Source organism: Lutjanus erythropterus, chromosome 17 (assembly GCF_056507025.1).
Source record: "Lutjanus erythropterus isolate fLutEry1 chromosome 17, fLutEry1.hap2, whole genome shotgun sequence".
In the NCBI taxonomy this organism is placed as follows: domain Eukaryota; kingdom Metazoa; phylum Chordata; class Actinopteri; order Lutjaniformes; family Lutjanidae; genus Lutjanus; species Lutjanus erythropterus.
The window spans coordinates 9,554,841-9,578,272 of record NC_139333.1 but is presented as its reverse complement, the minus strand read 5'-3'; the positions used below and the strand labels follow the sequence as shown (position 1 = coordinate 9,578,272).

The window sequence follows — 23,432 nt, the reverse complement described above, 5'->3', positions numbered from 1 at the left end:
TGGGTTTATCAGAGCTTTTTTTGTTAAAAACATCTGCCTGCTGCTGGAGTGGACACAGATAAGAGCGGTGAGACCGAACCAGATAAGTCAAATTGCAGACCAAAACTGCTATAACAGGCTAAAATGTCAAGTGAGTCAAGTGATATTAAATATAATTTGACTCACATCATATTTTATTTTCATTGTTAATACAAAAATATTGATTGTAGTAGCTTTTAAGTATTATTATATATTATTATATTATATATTGTTCAGTATTCATTGTCAGAAAATCAAATGAATAGACAAAAACCAAGGTTGTACAACACATCCTCATACCTAAACAATAGAATAGGTTGATTGAAATAACTCCTAAAATGACATATATGACCAGTGGATTGTACCAGCAGTGATAGGCTTATCAGACCTTAATTATGTTATGTAAGTTGTAAGATAAGTCACGTTACATTACACACTTAGTTGACATTATAAAATTATTGAAGTTTGGTTAGGGTTAGGGTCATGAATAGAATGTGGTTTGGATTGTTGGGTTATAAAAAAAAACACATGATGGAAGTGACACACTGACAGTGTGGCTCGATGTGTTTTTACTGTGCTAGGTTTTGGACATTTGTTGACTTTAAGAGAAATATAGAATCACCAATCCTATAATTTAAACTAGACAAGATAGTTGGCTGATTGGTTGCATTCTGTGCATTATGTTAGCTAGTGGCTATCATAAGGAATGAGCATGAAATTATGTAAACCAGTACAAAAATGTGGTTTTCTGTGAGAAAAAGAGCTTGTTCATTCTGACTGTAAACATGGTGCCAACTTCTTTGCCACATGCGCCATAAATTCTGGAGATTTGGTCAACAAACATCTAAAATGAATGTCACCTTGTGAATGTGGTGAAAGAACCGTTGCTGGCGGTGTTAAATGAATGTCTGTTGAAGCTGCAGCAGAGGAAGAGCGGCTGCACCACCACTTCATGCCCGGGAAGTGTGGGCATAGGTGGCAGCTGGAGACAAGACAGACCAAATACAGACATGCTGTTTGACACACACGGGCATGGAATGCACACACACACACACACACACACACACACACACACACACACACACACACACACACACACACACACACTAATCCTTTATATGCCTCCAGTACTGTGTATACAGATTAGAGATGTGTATTAAACAGTGCGTAAAGGACATTCAGCTCCTAAACAAACTATGAATCACCTGATTCTCTAATGATCAGGTGGGTTCAACAATTAAATGAGTCATGCTGAATACAATTGGAGTGAATCCTGATTGGCTGACAAGTAAACCTGTTGTCGCAAAAAAAGCAAGCTGTCTGGACCAATCAGTAACAAGCAAACATACTCATTTTGAAAATACCAAGACAGACAAACAACACATTCCTTAAAGTTTCATCAAAGTCCAAATAAAATGAGATATTGTTCATGAGGGAAAGACAAGATGAGGAATGAAGAGATGGACTTTGAGACCTCTTAGAAATGAAGGTGTAAACCATAAAGGGTTCTTTTGCTTGTCCCCATAAGAGAACCCTGTTTGGTTCCTGTTATAACCTTTTATAAAGATTTCACTTGGAGAGTTCTACGTAGACAACAGACATAAAGCGTTATACCTAGAACCATCTGTTAACAGTTTCATCCAGAAACCCCTATGAGAGGTTCTACAGAGATCCCTACTACAGTGGAATGATTCCACCCAGAACTCTCTCTGGGGGTTCTATCCTGAACCTTCCTACCTTTTAAGGGTACCGACAACAGCACACCTAGGGGGTTTGAATAAGAACCTCTTTATATTCTAAGGCTTTTATCTAGAACCCGCCCACGGGGGTTCTACTGAGAACTCTTTTGTATTTAATGGGATTCAGTAAGAACACACCCAGGGAGTTCTATTGAGAACTTTTTCCATGGGTTGCATCAAGAACACACTCAGGGGCTTGTACCAAGAACCTTTTTATATTCTGAGGGCTTTATCTAGAACCACAGAGAACCCTTTTATATTATGGTATGAAAAATGCTAGAAGAATTTTCTAGAATTTCAACAATCCATGAGTTCTTTCTTCCAAAAGGGAAAAACAGTTCTTAATGGAACCCTTAGTCTTACAAAGAACCTTTGACAAACCCATTCTCAAAAAAAAAAGGGTTCTTCAGAAGCAAATGGTTCCTGGTAGAACCCCAGCCCTTCACGGAGAACATTTTTGGAAACCTCATTTCTAAGAGTGTAAGGTAAACCTACTGATTGTACATGTTCTAGTTCAAATGCAGCAAAGTGTCCTGATTGGACGGATTTCAGTAATACATTAGTGATGTCAGCCAATCAGGTAGAAGTATACTGGATTCATTATGAAACGTCCAGTAAAAAAGGTGGATTTTTCAAAATGCATTAACTGAAAATGTAACCACCCAAACAAAATATGTCTTTTTAAAATCTTTGACAACGTGAATAAACAGAGTGCAACGTAAGCCTGGTGAAATGAGGAAGGGTGTTGTCTGACACAGTGAGGGATGGTGGTTTTCCCGATTGTGTGTGATTGTGTTTACTTCCGCCTGCCTACGTGTGAGCTTGTACGCATGTGTGTGTGTGTGTGTGTGTGTGTGTGTGTGTGTGTGTGTGTGTGTGTGTGTGTGTGTGTGGTACCATGGGTGTGGGGGCAGCAGGGAAGTGTAGCACTAAGAGGTGGCATGTGGCCGCGGTGTGATCGGTCGTGTTGTACGCCTGCAGACTCACAGGCCACCTCGGAGCTTTAACGACAGACAGACCTGTTGGAGGCCTTTGAGGACAGGGTGAGGATGCTTCTGTTCCTGTTGATAAGGCTCTGTTTCCTGTTGGACAGGTCAGCGTGGGACCACTGGCATGTGCACTTTATGGGGCTACACTTCTGACGGCTGTTGTTCTCTGAGTGTTGGGTGAAGTTCTGCAGCGGCCCGTCATGGAGCAGTTAATTTAACTGAAGTTTAAAGCTGAACCTGCTGTGATTTGTGTGTAAAACTCTACTTACCTCATCAGCGTGAGTCTCAAAATGGATCTGCAACACAGGAAAATCAACAAATCCCTCTGATGGAAATGCTGCAGATTTTCTGTTTGTTTCATGTATGGACACTTAAGAACAAAATACAAACCTTGTCATAAACAGCGGTTAGTAAGTCATTTGTCCAGTGACTCAACTCTTGATCTGGTTTCCTTTGGTTGAATCATCACAACACGAGAAGACTGACGTCATTTTGTTCAGGCTTTAAAGGGATTTCAGTTCAGTTTTCAGTTACAGTTACATGGCAACATGTAAAGCTACCCAAAGTACAGTTTTCAGCCTCCATTGTGAGGAAAACTTGGACATCTAACAGCTTTTAAAACACAAAAACTATGTACATCATTATATCCCCCCATGTATTAGAGCTATTATTTGCAATAGCAATGGCATATGCAACGTAACGGTTAAACATTGTAGGAACAATGTATTTGCTTTCTTGCAGAGAGGCAAATGATAAGATTGATATCACTAATACTTCTGATAATTGAAGTGCAACTCCATTTGCATTCTTTTCCAGGTTTTTGAAACAGAAACGCTTACTCAGCCGTTAGCGAAAAGCACTGATGTAAGCTAGAGTGCTCCACCTGGGGGGATTATATGTAGCAGTGTCATCAGACAGAAACCTACGTCAGGTCATGCGGGACAACAGTTTTAGAAGAGCTTGAGAAAATAGCATTTAGACACTAAAACATATGTACTTTGACCGAAATTTGAAAACACAAGGAACACAACTGGGAAAGTACAGAATGATAAAGCTTAGTGTTCAGACTGGAAACGGAGAAAGCTACAACTTTTCATGTACTTAAGTTTTTGTAAACATGAGACACAAATGAGATGTTCGTCAGTTATTAGTGAAATATTAGAAATACTAAAGAATGAAAGCACTGGACACTATGCCAGCATAAATATCCCACAATGAAATGCAGCGGTGAAAACAACAACGTAACAGACAAAGGCAAGACAGCGACCAAGGCAGGAGTCGAAAAGGCTTAAATTTAGTTAGAAAGTTTTCACTTTGCTAGGCGTAGATAATATATTTTTTAAATGAATTTGAGGCTCTGAGCAGCGTGTCCAAAACGATACACACTATTGTTTATTTACACAAAAGTGTGTTGAACAATAGCACACATTTTCATACATAACGTATAGTATGTGATTATGGATAGCATTTGTTACCTTTCGGCAGGTGCCAGACTAGTTGTTTCTCCATTTCTAGTGTTCATGTTAAGCTACAAGTCAATCTTTTTGTGTAACTCTCAACAAAAAAATAACACCTTTCCCAATATGTCAAACTGTTCCTTTAAAAAGTATAACTGCTCATATTACTGTTAACAGATGGTTGATTATCTTAAAAAAAAAAGCTGGCTGGTGTTTCTGTTAGTTTGAGGCAATAAAGGCTTTCCGAGAAGGTCAGAGTCGTCATTAGATGTGGTTGAAATTCCCATTAACATGTGGTCAGTTATTTCACATTAAGGCAAACTGAGTCATGATGAAACAATTTCATAATTATGTGTTTCCCTCTGGATGAACATCAGCAGATACTCAGCTGAAAGTCTGATGATTAGCACTTGACAGACTTCTTCACTCTGACTTATGAAAAACATGGAGGTTTATTTCACCTTTTTTTTTATATATATATCTTTCTAAATGTCAGATTTCTGAAAAAACTGTACAAGTTTGATGTGAAGGTCATGTTACAGCGCCCCCTAGTTTGGCTGCTTGATTTCCCTTCATGCGTACTGATGGCTCCAAATCGTGTTGACAGTGGGTTGTTGTCCTGTTGTAGAGAGACATCACATTGACGTGAAGCGGTGTGTGGGAGCTCCCGGTGTGGCCCTCTGATGGTCTCATCGGTATTTGATCCACGGCCCCGCCCCTTTCCTCATCCTCCGCGCTGCCCCGCTCCGCACACCAGGCGCACCAGCGGGACGGTCCGGCTGCACCACCGGCTCACTCGGACCGCACGAACCCGAAACGCGCCGTTTCTGTTGGAAAAGTAATCAAACCGGAGTCATACGGTGTCATATTCATCGTGTCGCAGTTTCCTCTGGTGAGTTTACATTCAATTCAACATTAACGCTCTTAAAAAAAAAAAAGTCACACAATGAGTCTGTAATAATCAGTGACAAGTTCACGGAGACTTAAACGCACTTTTATTTCATATAACATTCAAGTAAAGACCTGGGAGTGTACTTGCAGCAAGTTTATTTAACTTTTTGGTGCATATTAAGACTTTTATCTGTGCGATGTAATTTATTCATTGTGGGTATTATACTGTATATGTATCCTATAATACTCCTAATATTCCACATTTATATAACATTCTTATAAATGCTTTGAGTTTTTCTGTGATATTTGTTTTATTTTCTCCAATATTTACTGTACAGAGAGGGAATAACTCTAAAGAGAACAAACAACTGAGATATAATTGTTAGCTGCATATAATGTGATTAATTATTAGCTAAGTTTTTTCTACTGAAAACATCCATGAATTAAAAAGTGAGTGGAGAGAAAAAGCTTCCTGCTGACCACAGGGAAAAAAAGCAAACATATTAGGCTGAGTTTCAGATAAGGTAATACCATTAAGACTTGTAAAAATGTTGACAGAAACCAAGCTGTTATCAGACGTGCTGTTCATGCTGGTGTGTTAGTTGTTTTAGTCTTGTGTGAGAGCCTTTTCTCAGATGTCTGACATGAAACTCAATCCGCTCCGTAACATATTTATATTCAGCAGCAGCAGCAGTATATCATTACTATTTCCCCACTGCGACCCTGGTCAGAATAAACTCTCACCGCTGCTCTGATTTCTTATCACCCTGCCTTGTAATTACAGCAGTTACATGACATAGCCCGTCATTTTTCATGCATGTCGCTGTCATTACCAAGATGTACTCTGATTTCATGGAACATGACATGGTGAAGTTGAAGTTGGTGCCCTTGAGGTGTTTTAATTATGGAGACAAACAGGCAGCACAGTGTTGGACTCGTTACAATTTGGGGGCAGTGGCCTTCTGACCCCTTCAACCTGCCAGCGAGCCACGAGGGAGGCCACCATGTGAAATACCACACACACACACACACACACTCACACTAATATTGATTGAAGAGCTCGTTGGCCTGACAATAAACGAACAAGCACATTGCTGATCAATAAAAAGCCGGCCTGCTTCATTGATAATAACACAAAATCCAATTACAACAACGTGCAGTGATGAATTCAGTCTTACTGACTGTGGATCTGCACAATGTGACTTTTCACACTGTAAAAGAAAACATACAGGAGTTTGGTTGAATATACTCATATTTTCTCATTAACTTAACATATATATACATGAATACGTTTTATTTATTTACGAATGAATATACGGTACAGATTTCAATCAACTCATTATATTAAATTTCTAAAGAAATATAATCTGCATATTAGCAGACTTCCCAGCATGCATTGTTTGGGAGTTCTCTCCTGAGACCCTTCTTTGTTTCATAGTTTGAAGTTTCAAACTGAGAAAATGTAAAATCAAATTATATTTGTCTGTAATGTTCATGAATCTGGCTGAAGATTTGTTTGTTCAACTTAATATTTTAAACTTACTGAACACATTTTCTCAAGTACAACTGACTTAGTATCAAGTTTATTTGACTAGAAAAATGTATTTGTTTTGAATCATTACAAAATACCTCAAGTTGTCTTTTTAAATTCGGTCATCTTAAAATTTGAAGGCGGCCCTGACACTAACTTTTTTAAGTTAAAAGAAACTGTTTATATTTACAGTGCATGTTCAGCTGATCTGTTGTTGGTTCTACGTAATATGTTTAGCTTATTGAACACGTTTTCTCAAAAACAGCTAGAAAAGTTTGTTTTGAATCATTACAAAACTTCCCCAACTTGTCCTTTTAAATTCAGTCAACTTTTGAGTTAAAACAAATAGTTTATATTTACAGTGCATGTTTAACTGGAGTCTTCCCAGAGTAGGCGTACAGAATATCCACCTCAACTACATCCTTTGATTTTTCTATGTTGGTCTCATGTATGCACTCAGCTCAGCCAGCCGCAGATGAATAACATATGCATGTAATATGTTTCCTGTACATTCCCTTCATATGATTTACACTAATGATACAGTACTTTTCAAAGCATTTGATTAAGTAAATGAGTGCAGACCTTCCCTGTGGGTTTTCCAGACTATTCCTCATCTTTTTTTTTCTTTTTTTACCTGAGCTCTACATTCCTCTGAGGGGGACCCTTTATGACCTTTGGGCGTCATTGACGCAACCAACCAGGAAAGGGTCAATAGCAGAGGTGCGAACTCTGAATCCGGCTGCTGTATTTGCTTTCACACCGCAGGGTTCTCCACTTTTTTTTTCCCCCTTTTTCTTATTTTGCCTCACATGATGATGTTGGGGAAACGTGCTCCATCATGGTCTGTCGTCGCCAAATGGTCACAGCTCACTCATCTTTAAGAACAACAACAACAACCCTCATGTAAAGAAAGACATCAAGTTTTTAAGAGACTGACACCGGTTGACTTGTCCATCAGCAGCCAGCTGGTCACTGCTGTCAGTTGTGTGAGCAAAAGTTCCCAAATTTAAAGTAGTTATTATAGTAGTTTGAAACTCACTTAAAATATTTTAGGAAGCAAATTTTAGTGGAATGTGTGGGTGAAAAAAAGAGGTCATTTCTTGACCAAGCCACCATGACATTTAAGTTTGAAAAACAGGGATAGGCTGAGGTCTGTTTGCTGACTGGCTGCTGTCCAAACCTTGACTGCATGCGAACTTTTCAGATGATGATTGATGTGGACGATTGTAAAGTTTTTCTCCCGCTCTGGCTGGTCTCCACCATTCCTTGTTCCTCCCGAAACCAGACAATGTGAAACTTCAATATGACATGATATTTTTGTGCTGCTGGTGGAAATGATAAGAACATAGGCAGCAAATTCAGTTTGTCCAAGGCTTCATGTTGAGGAATAGTAGCAAACTATCATTATACCAGAGCAAAATTTCTAAAAGGTCCAGTCTGTACGATTTGGATGGATGTATTGGCAAAATCTGCTAGATGCCACTAAATCCTACACACTGGTCCTTTAAAATTTTGGAACTTGTGCCAACTGCTTATCATCGCTCACAATGACAAATGCATAAAATTCAACATGTGGCACCATGAGGGATATTTGGATGATTTGTGTCTATTAGAGCCCAATAGATACTGTTCAGTGTAAAATAAAATAATAATAAATAACAAAACATTAGCTGATATCTCTTTTTTAACATAAGCAAATAACAGTTTTTAACAAGGATCTGTTAAATTTGAGTTTGACATGTTGGGAATATGTGCAGCTACTGCCAGGAGGTGGTTAGCCTAGCATAGCACAAGGGGTAGAAACATGGGGAAATAGCTAGCTTACTCAGTTCCAAATGCAACCAAATCTGTCAGCCATCACCTTATATACCTTAATATTTTAGCACTATTGACCCCTTTGATCTTGTTTTCCCCTTTTTCTGTTTTTGTGCTAAGCTAAGCAGCTGATGGCTAGCCTCATTTTTCATATAGATACGAGAGTGGTACTTGATTATTCAATAAAATAGAAATTAACATTGGGTTATGCTGTAGTTTTCAGAACATGACTGATAGTTAAGGGAGAGCAGGGTGCAGAATGTCAGAAGCGACGTCATTCAACTGCATTATGCTAGACAGTATAACAGAATATATATTTAACACTAGCCTAACAGTCATTTGGGTTAGGAGAAACATTTAAAAAAGACAATGGTGACTGAGGAAAACTTTTACAGCAGGATGCAAGAGAGTTACAGTGCAGGGCTCGAAACAAACACCACATTCCCTAAACTTGTAAGGTGAAGAGCAAAAGTTTTTCCACAGCAACCAGAAAGACAAGGAATTGGCTAATGCCAATTATCTTAAAATGTCAGATAATCATCCTGATAAAATGACAGACTGATTAAACGTAACCTATCCCCCTACCCTATCCTGGTATAAATCCTCTCATCAGCTATCAGCAAGAAAGCATTGAGTTTATTTTCCAAAACATCAGACTATTCCTTTAAAGAGTTATGGTCATGGTATATACAGAGTTGGACATCTTGCATTAAAATAAAACAAAACTTGTCACTGCTTTGTGGTGGCCAGGTAAACTGAGCACTTTAAAACTTGAATATGTAATATGGCAAATGTCAAACAGAAAGAGAGGGAATATGCATGTGTGAGCAGAAGACAGGGAGAAGAAAAGACAAATTTATGTATGAGCACAGAAGAGATATAAACCCTAAAAGAAAGGCAACAAAGAGGGCAAATTGGGACTGCCAGTCCCAGCAGATACAGGAAGTAGGGAGCCTCGGAGAGTATGGATATTTGTTGAAGCATGAAAATGTTTTCTTGGCTGAGGAGGAAGTGTAGCTGTGTTTTGCTTGGATTCAGACTGAGCATGGACGGTGAAAATAGGAACATAATTGAAAGTCAAAGGGTGAGCCTGAAAAATGCAGCCTTATCTTGTATGTTTGTTCACCTGGTTAGTGGGGTTAGTGACTGAAGGACATGAGAAGAGAGGGCCAGAGGAGGGAGGGCAAGACCTACAGTGAAACACAAAGTCCATTGCTGATTTTACTCAAGACAAACTACAGCAGAGTAAACATTTTGGAGTTAAAGTCATCAGAAATAGAGATTAATGGGTGCGTGTGTGCCTGTGTGGGCCCAGCAGCTGTTCCAGCCTTCCTTAAGTCAGTCAAGACACTCAAAGAGAGGCAAAGAAAAGAAATGAAAGGGAGAGAAGAAGAGAGCAATTAGGGGACAGAAAAAAAAGAGGGAAAGAGATTGAGGAGGAATAAACAAAGAGCAAAAAAGATTCAGAATAAAGGGAGGGGAAAGGAAGAAAGAGAGGATAAAAGAGACAGTTAAAGAGAAGAAATGAAATATTAGAGGGCAAGAATGGAAAAGAAATGAGAAGGAAAGAATTGAGACAAGCAGAAAGAGAAAGAAAGAGAATGAAAGAAAAAAAAAGATGGTTTAGAGCAAAACGTGGTTTCAATCAGGGCTGAGGTTGAGAAGAGGGATGTTTGATGGTCGTAATCGAGAGAAAGACTCCACCGACCGATGCTCTGCTCAGGAATGTGTTCGTACACACACACAACACACAACACACACGGCTCCTATTAGACTGTGGTTATTCTGGTTTATATCCAGCGAAGCCACCTCAAGCAAATACTGTACATAGTGACATGGAAATATTTTATTGAGCCTGTCTGTGATGTATGAATGCGCCGAAATCCCCTGAATGGTGAGTTGCCCAAAGAAAGCAACTAAAAAGCTGCAGCAAAAAAAATGAACTGAGTAGAAGTTTTAATGTAGAAATGCTCCCATTTTAAGTCTTTCAACTGGGGTTGTAAAAGAAAAATGTTTTCCCACCAACACTGATTGAGTCTAGCCTACTGATGTCTCATTTCAACAGTTTTCATACAGTTATCTCTCACCACCTTTGGAGGTCTGTTTAGATCTGTCTAGTACAGCATTCATGTCAGTGCCAGACATCTCCATAAACAGATGTAAGCATATGAATATGAAGAATATTTAAAGAAGATATTATAAGAGTTTGTATTCGGAAGCATTCCGGTTTCTGTCTTTAGTTTTGTTTGCATGCAAGTTGACAGTCCATATGAAGCGCAAAAGTGGGCATCTTGGGCCAAAATGCGACCTAGGAACCCGTTCGCTATGGTCTGATGATGATTTAGCTTTTTATTCAATCATATGCGGATATCTTTTTATAGAGATTAGCCTTAAACTCCATTCTCATGACTCAAGTTTCTATTTCAACTGTAAACAATGATGGGCGCATGGAAAAAGGAAGTCTTGGCTTGGATATCCGCTGGCTACACTTGAGGCCACGAAACATTGGCCATTGCCCCAGAGGCTAGATCGCCCTCGGACAATAGCCGAAGGGTTCCCAGATTACACTCCTGATAGAGCAAGAATGATGCAGGTGTAAGTTTATTGTCATGAAAACACTTCAGAGCAGAAATCCAATACACAACTGTTAGAATAACAAAAATGTCAGGGTGAAAACAAAACCATGCATTGATTTAAAAAAGTCCCCAAACCCAATAAAATTGACAGGTGACAAAAGTCGCAAGACTCTACGAGACAAAAGGTACGATAACAAGACTGAGTCTGCAGTCACACTGGTTTTGCGCAGTGCTTTTAGTCAAATGCTTATGGCAACATGCTAATACGCATGTACCATGAGCATACTAACAAAACGGACATGCAGGGACAGCTGTGGACACCATGGACACATAGTGGTTCTGTTTATGAGAGCTGTCTACAGTTGGTTTTGAGGAAGCATTCTGCACATGCGCAGATGTTTTTTTTCTGTAGCCTTGTCTGAGCCCTGGACAAGTCTGCACGGTCACAACAAATTGGACGTACCTGGATGTCCATACGGAGCATGCATGCAGGCCTTCGCTTATTATTGCTTCAAAGCATGCAACACCTCTTGCAGGCTTGATACAGAGCCTAGGTGTGCACCCTCTAATGACAAAATATAAGTCATGCAGAGCCTTGTGTTCTCGTAGATGCAGCTGAATAATTTTGTCTTTAGCATGGTGACATTTGCTAATTACTATAAAATATTTGTGGCTGATGGGGATTTTACTGGCTCCTCAGGCATTTGGTCATAAAGCAGACTATTGCATCTGATCATGGTGTGAGAGGAAAAGTTATGGGATCAACAAAACTATTATAGTTCATCCTGTGGGTCACATAAATTTGTGTAATTTCATGGCAATCCATTCAAAAGCTGTTGAGATAATTCACCAAAAAAGACAAATGTCAACCTCACGGTCACACTAGAGGAAAAGCCAGCAGATTGCTGAAGTCATTAGGATTCATCCTCTGGGAACCACATATTGAATATCAATTAATCGAATACTTTGAGTTGCTGCTAGTAGAGCTAAAAATGTTCAGAAGATAAGATTGTGATGCTTATTAGTGACAATAATGATGATAATATCTGTTTCTAAACTGCATATTTCTCTGATTTCATTCACTGAAATCTTACTGGGTCTTTTATGTCTTAGTCGTGATATTTTTTCCTCAGCCTGTATCTTTTCTTTTCTCCAAGGTCCTCCTCTCACATCTTATTCCCCTCATTTCTTCTCCTCATCTGACCTTTCCTCCATTCATCCCCGTCCTCTCTATTTCTGCCAAGATTTGCCATCCTCCCCCTTCACTCCTTTTGGTGAAAATGAAACTTAATTTTTTTTCATCCCCTGCTTCCTTCCATCACTTCTCACCAAGCCTCGCTTCACTTCCAATGGACTCTCTCTCTCCCTCCCTCAAACTCATTTTGTATTTTATTTCTTCTCTGACAGAAATCAGAGCCAGTGGAGCAGCCGACCAGGGCGGTAGGAGCCAGGCCTTGCCCAAAAAGAGGCGCCCTACGGGGATAACGGAGGAGATGAAGGATTAGAGGATAATCCAGGGTACGTCCAAGTCCCTCCTGTCGGGAGGTCCCATATTTTTTTCTGATATCCAAGACGCAGGCAGGCGGGCTGCTACTGGGATTATAGCGTTAAACTTATTACCTTCTAAGGACTCAAAATATTGGGGTTTTTGTCTTTGCGGTGTATTCCAGGCCATTTTATCTGACGCCTGAGGGTGCTGGCTGCTGTATTTGTGTAACTCAGGAAACAGAGGAGCAAGTGCAGAGAAGGATCACAGAGAGGAGGGAAGGACAGTTCAGTAGGATAGAAACATATGTGCAGATAAAATGAGCTTTGCCTGGAGGGTCCAGATACATAAGAGGTTTCGGAGGGAGCGACCCCCTCAGAGCTGTGGTCAAAGGTCTTTAACGGGATTACAGGCAAAGACAAAACACCCGAGCTTTCCGTAAACACACAGTCAGAGTAATTAATGGCCTTGTGTGCATTCCTGTAATACTGCAGGTTATCCATTAGACTGAGGTTTTTCTTGTTAAACCTTGATATAACCAGACTTGGGGAGTAACGGATGACATGTAACGGGATTACGTAATTAGGATACAAAAGAGGGTAACTGCATTCCATTATAAGTACAGAAAAAAGGGGCTTATTTAGCTGCATTACAATACAATAATACATTTTTAAATAAATAATATACTACCACATGTAGTGTGCACACATTACACTTTGCAAATCTCACAAGACTGCTCTGGTCTCAGTGAAAAAAGCTAATTTTACAGGCAATTTATCATTATCATTAAACTTTGCCCTTATTGGGAAGCCCATAGTGCCATTGTGTCTGTGACCGCTGTCTGTCACTGGGGAGTAACCAGAGCGGCGGCCTGTCACTTCAGCGTGGTTCATGGGAACGTGCACAAGGTCCCTGCAGGCTCACGCCGTATTAGATTTGACATCACACCTCGGTTATACTGGTCCCTGGTGTCCCTTTGTGAGCCTTGATATGGCTGTGCTCGGTGCTGGTATGTGGCGTGTTTCCTCCCTCTCCGCTCCCAGATGCCCCTCTTAAAACGCCAGCCAGGGGAAGTGGAGCGGAGGGCCTGGGACTGCGGTCAGCAGCAAATTAGAAGGGCTGCCTTGGACCTGACGCAATCCCCATCCCTTGAACCATAGCAGGTCATTAATGAAGCCAGACGGGGCCGTGCATGCGTGGGAGGCCCGCCGACGTTTAGCTGCTGCAGTGGAAAGCTTTTAAAGAGAACCAGAGGTCCTTGTCAGGGCTGCCTTATGCTATCAAAATATTTTAGAATTGGATATCCATTACTCTGCTGGCAAAGAACAACACATGAGAAAAGGCCAATTTTTTGTCTGCCTTCATTACAGACTTACAGACTTTTGGAGGGATGAAACTCCAAAACCAATGAAAGGCAGTAAAAGGCTGTCAGTCAGGTCGAAAATATAATTCAATACATGAATTAATAATACTATTAGTCATACAATCAAAATGGAGTGTAAAAATAAATATAAAGCTTTGTATTTTTTCTTTAACCTCCAGTCAGGTGATGAAAAAGACAGGAGCTGCACAATGTTGCAACTAATGAAAAATAATATGGAGACATAAATATGGTGTCTGAGAATCATAATTTATGTTAGCTAGCCTGCTTTGTTAGAGTTAGCCAGAATGCTTTAGCCACTGTTACAAGAGTTTGTATAGTAATGCTCAGTTTTTGTACACAAACAAAATTGTCTTTGGTATAATTTTTCGCACCTGGAACTCAGTAGTGGAGCTCAGTAACATAACTCAAACTTATTCATGAAATAAAGTGAAGCGACACCAGTGAAGTCAGGCGTCACTGGTGTTAAAGTCCAAGTAGAGTTGCAAGTCTGTGTTGATTTTGTCAAGTTGAGGCTAAAGCATCAAATTTGTGACTTGAGTCTTAGTCCAAGTCATATGACTTGAGTCCACATCTCTGGTACAACTCCAGCAGTATGACTTTTTTAACACTACCTGCACAAAAGTTCACTTCAGCTAGGTAGCTACCTGAAAAGGCTTGTGCTCACTTTATATAGCTTTAAGCTGGCCACACAATCCTTCAACTGCACTGCTCATCCTAAAAACACGCAGACAATGCAAAAATAGCATTAGTTGCATGTGGAAAATATATTTTTTCACACTACAATTTAATTATAGTATAATTAGTTGATGTATGCCATTTTTAATCATCTGATAGTCTTTTACTTCCTTTTTGACAGTGTCTGGGCTCCACACACAGGCAGTCAGTCAGTGCAGCTAAGTAGCAGCAGTGACTGTCATATCAGTAAATATTCATTATCTCTTCCTATCTCGCCGAGCATACTTTGCCTGTTTATAAACAAATCTAATACTGTCCGAGGAGGTCTGCTCCGCGGCTTTAAAAGCGTGATAAGTCTTTTCAGCGAAATGCAAAATGAACTTTGTGTAACCTTCACGCTAGACAAAGCAGGACAAAATGGAAGCAGGAATTCCCTGAAAGTCCACCCATTTTATGGATAAGAAGCAGACTTTGGTTTGTTGCACAGAGGAGTGACTGTGGTCTAAATTTAGATGGTTCCAGACCAGCGGACCTTTGGAACGTGGAATCCTGAAAACCTGCGGAAAGATGGATCTGTCCAAAATGCAGTGAGGTTACTTTACAACTACGTTTGGCTTTCAGAGCAGTAAAGCGCAGTGGTCTCTCACTATATCTCAACTTCCACAGAATAAACTGCAAATGTCATGCATTTCTCTCGACATCCCTCAAAATCAAATACATCCCAGTCTCCTTTTTAAAGATAGATGCTTTTTCCCTGTTTTTGCTCTCGATAGATGGTTCCATGGTGCGACCGCAGAGCTGTTTGCAGCCGGACTCAGACCTATTTCTGAGCTGATGTCGACAAAGCCAAAGCCCAAGGAAAGCGGGGGAAACCAGCCGACCTGACCACACTCCACTCCAACTGGCCCGGCTGCTTCCAGGAACACAACTGCACAGTGTTCTCCTCAATTTATGTCCGTTTAATTCAGCCAGCTATGCATAACAACAAGCTACAAAGAGTGGGACAGAGTTTGGCATGCACATGATAAACAGAGATAATATTCCAGTGAACTATTTGGCGCTGCAGGTCTGGAGTTCAGCGTTTCAGTTTTAGCAATTACACGGTTTCTTGGAGTAAACTTTCAGAGCAATTTTTTAAGTCCTTACGTTGGACTGCTGAACTGTCAAGGATTTTGGCATAAATCTAAGAGGAGAAAAGTTCAACTAGTTCAGTTTTTCAATTCATTGGGATTAAAGGCCATTTTCAAGAAATATTCAGTCACCTTTTGACCATGAATCTTCAGGAAAAGCTGTCCGGCCTTAAAGGTCTGGTCACACACTCCCACAGCAAGCGCCGCTATAAAGGCGACCTCACGCTGGAAATGATCAGCCCTCCTCTGGGTGACTTCCGCCACACCATGCACGTAGGTCGTGGCGGCGATGTGTTTGGGGACACCTCCTTCCTCAGCAACCATGGAGGCACAGCCAATGGGAACAACGGGGAAACGGATTCTGTCTCCAGCCCTGACAACAAGATCGGAGCATTCTTCTCCAGGACACTCCGTCAAATCAGGCGGGGCTCTGAGAACAGGCCCAGAGAAGGGTCCAAGGATCTGTCACCACCGCCTCCTGCCATTTCTCCCATCATCAAGAACGCCATCTCCCTTCCAAGGCTGGATGTGGATATGCCTAATGGGAGTCCAACCACCAAAGTGCTCTTCCCCAGTTCTCAGAGCACGCCAGAGGAGAAGAAAAGCTCTTATGGTGAGTATTGTGGTATTTTTGGCATAATGCTGCTATAATCAATATTTTTACATCAACAGTGGATCAAACAAGTATGAAAAGGGTTGGTCATAGCGACAAACCAGGGAATTACTCCCCAAGCTTAGTTATAGAGAGCTTTTTAGCATCTTAAAGCCAACTGACATTTCCTTTGTTTCGCCTCTTTTTGCTTTACGCTCCAGTAACAGTTGAGCAGCCTTGGTATCAGGCGAAACCTCTGTCAACTTTCTCCTTTCCTGTTTCCTGTACTTTGATATACCATGTGCTCAACTCATCTGTGTTGAAAAGGAAAACATATTTTGAAAATGGTTAAAAGATGAGGCTGGAGGACCAAGAAAAATCACATATGTATGAACACCTTAAGTTTGCTAATGGTAGCAAAAGACTAACTAAATAGCTAACTATCGATTGATGTAGATTAGCTAGCTAATTAACTAGATTAGCTAATGAGCTAAATATTTGCTAAGATTAGCTATCAGATTCAATTAGCTAGCTAATGGTTGATGCAGATTATGTGGCTTGTTAGCTAGCACTGTGCTAACATTAGCTAACTTAAGATGTGACTGTAAGTCGCTTTTGCAGGTCCCCCAGCAACATCTTTTAACCATCTTCAATATTTGTTTTTCTTTTCAACATAGACAAGCCAAACACATAGCATATCTAAATACAGGAAACATGGAAGGAGATAGTTGATCGAATCTAATCGAATGTTTTGGTTTACGGTTCTGTTGTTTCAGTCTCATTTCAGTAGTTTTCAGAGGCTCTGCTTAACTCACTATATTTGAATTACACGACTCCAAATGAATGCTTAAGTTGTTCTGTGTTAATAAGTTTGACATATTAACTTTACCAGGTGCTCTCAACTTCCTTCTGCTGTCTCCAGGAGGCCAAAAAAATGCAGGTTTCAAGTGACTCATTCTGGCTGTTTCTAGTATTAGTGGACTAATCATTAATACTAATATAATAATTAAACTTTTTGTATTCAGTATGTGCAGATGGAGAGCCTAATATGTGCGAAAAACCTCCATTGTTGTTACAAACATTAGACAAGATCCATTTTGACTGGTCAGTTGAGGCTTCTGTTTGTATTAAACTGATTCACAATGGATTTTTGCCTTTTAAATTATTGACAAGCAAGAAGCTGTTGCTCTTTCATTCTGGGGGACTTATACCATCAGTGTTTTGGAACACTGAAAAAGTCCCGTCTATCTTCACGGGAGTTTCTTGACATGATGTCATGTCATCTATTTTTGCTCAGTCATGCAAGGATCAAGAAAAGCACATCACCAAATCCCAAAATTGTCCCTAGGATTAAGGGTAGATGTTGAAATCAAATGACACTGGTGCTAAACAAAGTGAACCACATGGGCAAAGGTCAAATGAGTTAACCGGTGTTAACTGGAAACTGCACAGAAGTTACGACCGTCTGTTGAGCTGCGGTGAAACTCATCCATCAGTTCTTACCCAGTAATCAAGACAGATTTGCCCCAGATGTCCTTATGAATCACCTTGGCTCATTATCAGCAGCGCTTGCAGTGATAACACACAGAGATCCAGACAGAGCTGGCAGCAAGCTGTCTGAGAGGCTGTTTGAATGACCCACATTAACACCACAGTCATGGCTCATACAATCTGACCTCCACTGTGTGTGTGTGTGTGTGTGTGTATGTGCGCATTTGTGTGTATAAAGCGTTTGTTATTTGTAAATGCAACACAGATGAAAGTTAATTTCAACATTAACGTTTAACGTTGTCATTTTTAACATCATCACTAACTTTTTCTTTACATGCTCCTATCAACAAAACAGTTTAAATTTTTGGTAAAAATGCTTGACACCATTCAGCCAGGAGGGAACTCTTACCTCCTGCAAATGCCTTGTGCCTGATGAGTGTTTCTGTTGGCTTTCATTGGGTCATTTTTACTGTACTGCTGGCACGGCTGCAACCATGACTAACAGTAGACCTCCCCTACAGAATTTCAAGTTACTTTTATCAGACTATAGATGAAATCTCAAACTGTCCATCATAGTGTCATACTGGAAGTATCTACAACTAAATAGTGGTAATTAAATATATTGACATTTAGATAGACTAAATTATGTCCAGCAACAAAATCTACTCAGATGGGGTCTTTATTCTGATATCAATATAGATTAATATCTTCCAGCCCAAATGGACTATCCAGACTACCAATGTCCATGTACGAAAGTGTGAGACCAAATATATAACGTTTAGGAAAACATGAATACTATACTAAATATGCCTTCATACCTGACATGCATTAAATAAAGTGATCTCATATTGTATGTGTGTACCTAGAGCATGGGCTGAAGCGGTCATAGAGCACGTCAAAGCATGCATTGCTACGTCCTGCAAAACCACACCCGGATGGGTGAGATACCAAGTTTTTGGGGAGTTCCCAGCTAGAAGGTTAGCTTAGCTTAGCACAAACATTTGAAATGTTAAACAGCTAGCTTGGCTTTTTCATGCCAGCCATATTGATATGAAATAGTAGGGTAAATGCAGGTCCTGTTCCATTCAGGTCAAATGGTCAGATCTAGCAAACATACAGATATAAAAGTGGTATCAATCTTTTCATCTCATTCTTGCTAAGAAATAAGTTAAGAGCATTTCCCAACAAATTATTCTTTTAAATGATCTGAGCATCTGGCTGAGTATTTTAATTCTTGAAATATAATTACATTTTGGATCATCAAGAATAAGTGTTTTATCTAAAGTCTTCAACAAAAATGAAGCTGCGTTAAGCTACTGAAGCTACTTTACTCGCCAGTAATTATTCCTCAAGACACATGGATGGGAGAGTCTGCAGGCTTTCATCCAACCAAATCCCCCATTAGCTGGTTTCTCTGATTACGTCTTTCTTACTCTCTGGTTAAAGCGCGTTAATCTGTGAAATCAGACGCTGTTTTCTTTGGTTGGTATGAAGAACCTCCAGACTCTTGGCCCTTTTATGGCTGGCATTGAGAGGTGCTGTGGTAGGCTAATTTTACCCGTTTGGGTCATGAAGGCAGCACTGCGAGTGTGTGACTTGTTAAGTGATCTGGCAGAGCCGGGCAGATGATTCACTGTGTGCAGAGCTGCACAACTCAGCACTCTGCTGGATGGGGCTTGTTGGCTTCTCATCATCAGACATGATGTTGTCAGATGGGTTTACACTGCCCCCTGTTGGATAAATCATGTTACGAATGTGTCTCCATGATATTCTGAATCATACTTAGGGGTTGTTTTCAAACGTATCAGCTATTGAAATCTTAGGTTTGGGTCTGATCTTTTAAAGATGTTGCTGCCTTTTGATCAAAATTTCCTTGCGCTCAGTTGTGTCCTTAAAGTTGATATTGGTGTTTCTTTCTGGTGTTTGTCTCTCTCCATACACACTGAAAGGAATAATTCTCACATTTTAAGAAATAATTTGTCGGTGATCGTTACATGAGAAGATCACTCACCTCCTCATGTCTGTAAAGTAAATATGATGCTACTGCCAGCAGCTATTTAGCTTAGCTTAGCTTAGCACAGAGAGACTGGAAGCATGGGGAACAGCTAGTATGGTTTTGTCCCAAGGTAAACAGCAACTGAAGTATATGGAACAAATTGTGGTTACAGGACTACTATTATTTCTGTACTATATCTTATAAAGATGTTCCAATACCATTTTTTCCTTCCAGATATGGATTCCTAAAGCTGAACTTTATCATCCAGTCCAATACAGTATGACTCAGTTGCTGGACGCTGCTGGGAAGTGGCAGGGTCCCATTCTGGGGCTAATAAATTATGTGACACTAGATCGGTGCATAGACTTGCATGCTTGCTGACACCTGCTCCAGCATTTTATGCAGTGTCAGATGCATGTGCAGTACTGATCAGAACAAGCAAAACAGAATCCTGCTACTTCCACCTTAACTTGTTGTTTTTACCTCGGTTTTTGTACATGTTAAACTAACAATTTACTGTCGATCTAATTCCTTAAAAATTGGACAAAACAGTTGAAAAGGTTCATAAGACAAACCACTTAGACAAAATGTCTCCTCCTGAGCTTCATATGCCATTATCTGTGTCTCCTCCTCAGGTCTGGAGTCTGGGTTCGTCACTCTGCCTCGTCTCTCCCGCTCCGAGCGCCAGCAGCCTTCCATCTCCCTCCCCATTTCCCGCTCCCCCATCGTCCACCGCGGCTCTCTGACCGACCCTGCCGACGCCATCCTATCCACCTGCACCACCTCCATCGTGACCTCTGAACCCAAACCCACAACCACCGCCTACTCTGACTCCCTCCCCTCCCTCACCTCCCTGGACACCTTCACTTTTGACCTTGGCCCCTCCCTCATGAGCGAGGTGTTCGGCCTGATCGGCGGCCACCCGGAGGAGCATAGCAACGTCTGGGAGGGAGAGGAGGCGGGGTCGGCGTGCTGGATGACCAATGAGGGATCAGAGATGGACTCAGCTACTATCTCGTACGTGGATTCCCTGCTGAGGGAGGACTGTGGGGGCAGGAAGAGTCCGCATGGGGCAGAATGGGAGGAGGAGGGGAGCGTGTCAGAGGTGAACGGAGTTGGGCTTTCTGTTAAAGTACCTGATGTGGTGATGGGGTCTCCTGAACGAGTGAGGTTGGGGATGGCGATGGAGAGTGAGCGGTTCCAGAGTGCTACAGATGTGCTCGCACGCCACTATGGCATCAAGAAGAATATATCCTACAGTTACATGGACGACGAGGATGAAATCAAAGTCTGAGCTGAGCAAATCAAAGATGTGTGAACTCAAATCAAATCAATCATCTATAATCTTGTTATGGTCAACGAGGCTGGCTCTTTTGACAGGATGACCAGGAAAACTACAACATGAATCCAGCGTCCTTAATATTGGATCCTTTACTTTTATACAATCATGCTCCAAGGATGTACAGTTTTGATGCAAAATTGTTGCTGAATGTATCTAAGAGGAGTGAAAGACTTGATGCTGCAAGTTTCCGAGCTCAGCACAGAAAGGGGGAATGCTTTTTTCAAAAGGTCATGTCTTAAAAAAGACTGAAGCAAAGAGGAGGCGAGGAAAGTGAAGACGTGCCAGAGAATGTGGTTGATGTCGTCTCAAAGGAAAACAACAAAATCACTCAGTAGAAGTTACAAAGTCAGTTACTTTATACTTTACACACATCCTCACATACAAGGGGAAAAGTCCCAGGGTCGTATTACAGAAACTTCCGACTTGCACATGGTAATTAAGGTTAAGGTATGATTTGGTAAAAAAAAAGCCATTACAGATAAACAGATGTTCAATGTTCCTATCCTAACTTCAAAAATCTAATTTTCACTTATCCACCTACCTTAATAACTAGCTAACTGAAGTGTTTGCTAACAGTAGCTAACAATAATGTTAGCCACCAGTAGTGTTAGCTGACAGTAGCTAATGGTAGTGCTTGCTAACTTGTTTAATCCATACGTCAGATACGGTGGAGACTGTGTCTGCTATCTTAGCACACTCTGTTTCTGTTATCTCCTGATTTAGCATTGTTGTAAATTTCCCTAAAAGATGATCTTTTGATTTCTCTACAGATGTTACCAAAACCTCTAACTCATGTGTCTTGAAGTTGTTGTTTTTGCTCCATTTTTTGTATGTTTCAAAGTATGGTTCGATATGATCCAATGATAACAAAAAACCCAAACGATAACGTTAAGCTCAGCGAGATGAGAAAAGTAGTGTTGGTTGTTAGGTAACAGACATGGTTGACGAGCAATTTTAGATTGAATATTTGGGATTTCCTCACCTGAGATAAAACAGGATGAATTAAGATAAGATAGGATTAATGAAGTTAGTAAGGATTTGCGTCTGTAATACCAAATTGAGATAAAATCGTACCTTAGACTCTACCTGTCTTAACTTAAATTACTAAGATAGGAAGTTTCTGTAATACGTTGCTTGGTTACTAATAAGAACACAGAGAGAAAGTGGGGATTGGAAAAATATATGTAATCTTATGACAACAATTTATACAACATTCACTACCATTTCTTGTCAACTTTCACTCAGGAACACTACGACGAAACAAAAAAGGGAAGGGAAATAAGAGATATGGAATCTCAGGCCTCAATAACCCAGAGAAATCCAAACATCTCAGTTATTAAACTACATAGACTGAGGGAATATGACAAGGATTTGCTAGTTGCAACTAAAGCCTAAACCATATATTTTTTGCTGCAGACCTTTTATATAGATACTCTGTGCACCTTTTATGATTATGAAGTCTGACTCCTGTATTGCTTTTTATAGAAGAATTGTCATTTATATGTTCTTTTATACAAATGTACATGAAGATATCGACTGACCTCCTATAAATATGTAATTACAGTATGAGCACCTGCAGTACATAGTGCAATTCACATCCACATGCTGCAGTCAGTACCAGTGATATACTATGATGATATAAATGGACAATAAAGATGTTTTTAGTTAGGTTGAATTTGTGTTTATTTACAGAGTTTTTCAGGTTTAACAAATTGGTTTAAGGCAAGACACAAAATATTGCTCTTTCATATGCTTGTACATTTTTGCTTCCATAACATGACTTCCCTCAGGCTACTGGAAAAGAAAACCTCCAAAATACTCATTTAGGTATTTATTTTAGTTCAGATCTCTATTTTGAAAAATGTAGGCAAATTATTTCATATTTAAGCAGAAGCCTAATTTGAATATCTAACATAAAAGTTCAAAACTCTGACAAAAAAATAAATGTCTTAATGAAAGAAATCAAGTGGAGAAGTTTCACAGTGATACATTAGTTAAACATATTTACCTGGTTCACCTGTAGTGTCTTGCATTAAAGGAATATTCCACCCAAAATCCTTAAAGGTAGACCAGAAAGGTGGTTGCAAAGCTATGATCACTGCTGGAATATGTTGTCCCTGACATAAATTCACACCACAGCTGCAGTCCACTGTGAAAAGTAGCCACTGGATGGAGCACTATTTAACAACTGTAAAAGATAACCGCAGTTCAGCCTCAAAGTTCATGAAATAATCTTCCCATACTTTATTTACTCACATAAATACTTTTATTTTGTAGATTTATGTTAAAATCCACCCTAAAAACATGACAACTGGCAATC

At 40.2% G+C, this 23,432-nt stretch overlaps 1 protein-coding gene across 3 annotated transcripts; it reads left to right on the top strand.

Moving 5' to 3' along the window:
• The first annotated feature begins 2,660 nt into the window (after positions 1 to 2,660).
• Positions 2,661 to 21,456, top strand: cdc42ep1a (CDC42 effector protein (Rho GTPase binding) 1a). 3 transcript variants are annotated; one of them, XM_084741342.1, is made up of 5 exons: positions 2,661 to 2,800; positions 4,832 to 5,095; positions 12,424 to 12,534; positions 15,335 to 16,304; positions 20,406 to 21,456. In XM_084741342.1, exons 4-5 carry the CDS (start codon positions 15,833 to 15,835, stop codon positions 21,062 to 21,064), a joined length of 1,131 nt encoding a protein of 376 aa, XP_084597468.1. In that variant the 5' UTR covers positions 2,661 to 2,800; positions 4,832 to 5,095; positions 12,424 to 12,534; positions 15,335 to 15,832; the 3' UTR covers positions 21,065 to 21,456. The 3 variants fall into 3 exon arrangements, with proteins under 3 accessions (XP_084597468.1, XP_084597469.1, XP_084597470.1); XM_084741343.1 differs by lacking the exon at positions 2,661 to 2,800 and having other exon boundaries at positions 4,744 to 5,095; XM_084741344.1 differs by lacking the exons at positions 2,661 to 2,800; positions 4,832 to 5,095 and adding an exon at positions 6,951 to 7,345.
• The last annotated feature ends 1,976 nt before the right edge of the window (positions 21,457 to 23,432 follow it).

What these genes read in the sequence shown, in the direction of transcription:
- cdc42ep1a (XM_084741342.1), top strand. Translation starts at nt 15,833, where the DNA reads ATGAATCTTCAGGAAAAGCTGTCCGGCCTTAAAGGTCTGGTCACACAC. An exon ending in GGAGAAGAAAAGCTCTTATG is followed by an intron (nt 16,305 to 20,405) that starts GTGAGTATTGTG and finishes TCTCCTCCTCAG; the next exon opens with GTCTGGAGTCTGGGTTCGTC.